Raw genomic sequence first — 3857 nt, 5'->3', positions numbered from 1 at the left:
ACATTAACTTTAATGGCATCCCAGTCTTAGTCCGTAGGGTTCAATATTGAGTTGGCTCCGCCCTTTGCCACTATAACAGCTTCAACTCTTCTGGGAAGGCGTCCACAAGGTTTAGGAGCGTGTCTATGGGAATGTTGGACCATTTGTGAGGTCAGGTACTGATGTTGGAGGAGAAGGCCGGGCTCACAAGCTCCGCTCTAATTCATCCCAAAGGTGTTCTATCGGGTTGAGGTAGGGTTGCCACCTGTCCAGGATTCACCCGGACAGTTCGGGTTCTGAATGCTGTGTTCGAGTTTCATGGCTGCTGAAACCCAGACACATGATATCAGGCAGACAGGGGCAACAAAAATTAAGATAGGGGCTACTGGCCCCCCACTAAAAATAGTCTCTACTGTGATATTTACATATTAATGGGTGATGCTATGTACATATGAATAAGCCACGATTCATTCTCCCAAAAAAATTTCCATGCATCGCTAGAGTGTTTGGGCTTCACTGGAAGAAAAGGTGGCAACCCTAGGTTGAGGTCAGGACTCTGTGCAGGCCAATCAAGTTCCTCCACCCCAAACTCACTCATCCATGTCTTTATGGACCTTGCTTTGTGCACTGGTGCGCAGTCATGTTGGAACAGGAAGGGGCCATCCCCAAACTGTTCCCACAAAGTTGGGAGCATGAAATTGTCCAAAATGTCTTGGTGTGCGGATGCCTTAAGAGTTCCCTTCACTGGAACTAAGGGGCCAAGCCCAACCCCTAAAAAACAACCCCGCACCATAATCCCCCCTCCACCAAACTTTACACTTAGCACAATGCAGTCAGGCAAGTACCGTTCTCCTGGCAACAGCCAAACCCAGACACGTCCATCGGATTGCCAGACAGAGAACACGTCTCCACTTCTCTAGAGTCCAGTGGCGGCGTGCTTTACACCACGGCATCCCACGCTTTGCATTGTACTTGGTGATGTAAGGCTTGGATGCAGCTGCTCGGCCATGGAAACCCATTCCATGAAGCTCTCTACACACTGTTGTTGTGCCAATCTGAAGGCCACACAAGGTTTGGAGGTCTGTAGTTATTGACTCTGCAGACAGTTGGCGACTTCTGCGTACTGTGCGCTTCAGCATGCGCTGACCATGCTCTGTCATTTTACGTGGCCTTACGTGGTCATTTTACTGTTGTTCACAGTTGCTTCCTGTAATGACCCGTGAGGCTATAACTGGACGCTCAACTGCGGAGTTACTGGTGTAATGACAGGGTTCAGTTTTGATTCCTTCCTTCACACTCCATTTAGCGTTTGATGGAGGGTTTGGAATCACTTCACATCATTCCCTTCCACTTGGGCAACTATGAGTTTAGTATCGGCAGAGGAGAAGGGGTAGGTGAGTGCTACAGGGTCTCCTGATTCCCCTGATCTAGTTTGGGTGAACTGAGTATTGCGAATCCCTCCAACACACCTGCTTCCACGGCGCAACAGGCCGGTAGTGTTTATAGGAGACGCAACACACAATTCACACTATGTCACTACAGCAGGTTCTAGTCACTCAGTTGTGTGGTTAAAGGTACTGATCCGATCCAGTCCCAGCAAGTGTGCGGGAAATGCTTCCTAGCAGTGTGTAACTCCCCTGGTAAAACTTCAACCTTCACAGCACACAGGTTTAACTACGACAGGTAGTAATCAGCATTGACCCTGGCTTGATAAAGAAGACATGATCTTCGAAACGCGTTGCCTAGACTACCACAAGCGTCCTATCCATTGCGGAGGGGAGGAGCTGGGTCCTGTACATGACGGACGTGAGGGGGCGGAGCTGATTGCCATCCTGGACGGCCCTGAAGGGGAGGAGCTAGCTGCCGAGCTGGACGGCCCTGAAGGGGAGGGGCTGGCTGCCGAGCTGGCCGTGCTCGGCCCCGCCAGGCAGCGCTGGACCGAGGACGGGTAAGTCTGTTACACTTCCACTTTGTTATAATACCGCTAACAGGTGACCGCGGAATATTTAGCAGCAAGGAATTGCAGGGAACAAATGAATCCAATGATCTAGAGGGGTGTCCCAATACTTTTGGTAATATAGCGTGTATGTGTAATATACAGGTGAAACTTGAATAATTAGAATATCGTGCAAAGTTCATTTATTTCACTAATGCAACTTAAAAGGTGAAACTAATATATGAGAGAGACTCATTACATGCAAAGCAAGATAGTTCAAGCCGTGATTTGTCATAATTGTGATGATTATGGCTTACAGCTCATGAAAACCCCAAGAACCCCAAATCCACAACCTCAAAAAAGTAGAATATTACATGCAATCAATAAAACAAGGATTGTACATAGAACAATATCGGACCTCTGAAAAGTACAAGCATGCATATGTACTCAGTACTTGGTTTGGGCCCCTTTTGCAGCACTTACTGCCATTACTTTTGCACGATATTCTAATTATTCGAGTTTCACCTGTATATATATGTATTAGGGATGCACTAAGTATTTGTGCAGGTACTCGTACTCGCCCAACTGCTCCGATACCAGAAGTTCCAGTCAGAGGCAGTGCCGTAGGGGAACATGGAGCCAGCTTCCCATTCGATCAGGAAGGTGGGCGTTGAGTAATGACCCGGCTTCCTGGTTGGTCAGGAAGTCGGCTCCATGCTCATTGGCCAGTAAGCAGGCTTCCCGGCCAATCAGCATCGAGCCGGCCGCATATCAAATCCGGAAGTTGGACGGTATGTCATTACCCACTACCCGGCTTCCTGATTGCCCGGGAAGCCTGCTCCATGCCGGTGGAAGCACTTGCGAGTACTGGTACTGGTATCGGCGAGTACCGAAAGCAAAGCATCGGTACTTGTACTCGACACTGAAAAGCCGGTATCGTGTGCATCCCTAATATACATATTATCATATTTTATTTATTTTTCTCTCCATATCTTCATGAAGAGCAACAGTGATACTAATGGACAGAAGTTTATCTCACCTTTTGTTCAACTTTTACATTTGTATCTGAAAGCTTTCAAAGGCATTTAAAGTGCACCTAAAGGCTAATAAAGCTCAGTGTATCTAATGCTTATTTTTTCCCGTGTCGTTCTGGATGAAGTGGGGATAGTGTAAAACCTCGTGTCAGGTTGTTATTGTTTGTATGGAGCAGTAATAATAAAGGCCTGAAGCCGCACTGTCCTACATACATTACATAACAACCATTTAATTACACCAACTTTATTTTGCCAAAATATAAAATACAAAAAAATATAATACTTAATAGACTCTCAAAAGAAACTTAAAAAACAAAAACGGAATGCACAAAAAAGAAAAATACCCAAAAGAGAATCAAAAACTAAATAGAAATGAAAATAAAGATAAAGAAACAGAATGGTTTTTGAGTGACTGCAGTAAATGAAATGTGATGGCTGCCTGTCATTGGATCGGTCGCCGTCAGTATTACGTCTCTAATATGGCACCTCGTCTGTCCGCAGGTGTAATCTGCCACCGCTGACCAGTGATTTTATCCCGGATGTGGGAACGAAGACCCAGCTGGTGACTGTGAATCCCTCAATAATAGATAAAAGGTAAAAAAATCAAATCATATAATATTTGTGAATCACATTAAAGTGGACCTGTCATTAATATTCACTATAGGCTGCATATGGGCATCACCAAATCACATTATTCCATTATATCTCCTGTAGTCTGAGCAGCCCAGATCACATGGCCTCTGGCTATCAGGAGCATTGTGGGTGTTTCATGGTATTAGAGACTGCAGAGAGAAGGTTGTTTTCCATCACACAGGCCCTGTCTGGCAGACTGAGATGATAAAGCAATGGGGCCAATCCTTCCCACTTCTGAATGAGATGGAGGGAAGGAAGCCATTAATTACATACCG

The 3857-nt window shown here is 45.9% G+C and overlaps 1 protein-coding gene across 1 annotated transcript in view; it reads left to right on the top strand.

Moving 5' to 3' along the window:
• Nucleotides 1–3857, top strand: part of ST8SIA1 (ST8 alpha-N-acetyl-neuraminide alpha-2,8-sialyltransferase 1) — a 64492-nt gene that overhangs the window by 58320 nt on the left and 2315 nt on the right. Inside the window, exon 8 of the mRNA XM_018560017.1 lies at nucleotides 3451–3543. Coding sequence (XP_018415519.1) covers nucleotides 3451–3543 — 93 coding nt within the window. The remainder of the gene's footprint in view (nucleotides 1–3450; nucleotides 3544–3857) is intronic.

This window comes from Nanorana parkeri, unplaced genomic scaffold, assembly GCF_000935625.1.
Source record: "Nanorana parkeri isolate BGI_ZX_2015 unplaced genomic scaffold, ASM93562v1 scaffold426, whole genome shotgun sequence".
Classification (NCBI taxonomy): domain Eukaryota; kingdom Metazoa; phylum Chordata; class Amphibia; order Anura; family Dicroglossidae; genus Nanorana; species Nanorana parkeri.
The sequence above is the reverse complement of the archived record's forward strand: the minus strand, read 5'-3'. Positions and strand labels throughout refer to the sequence as shown.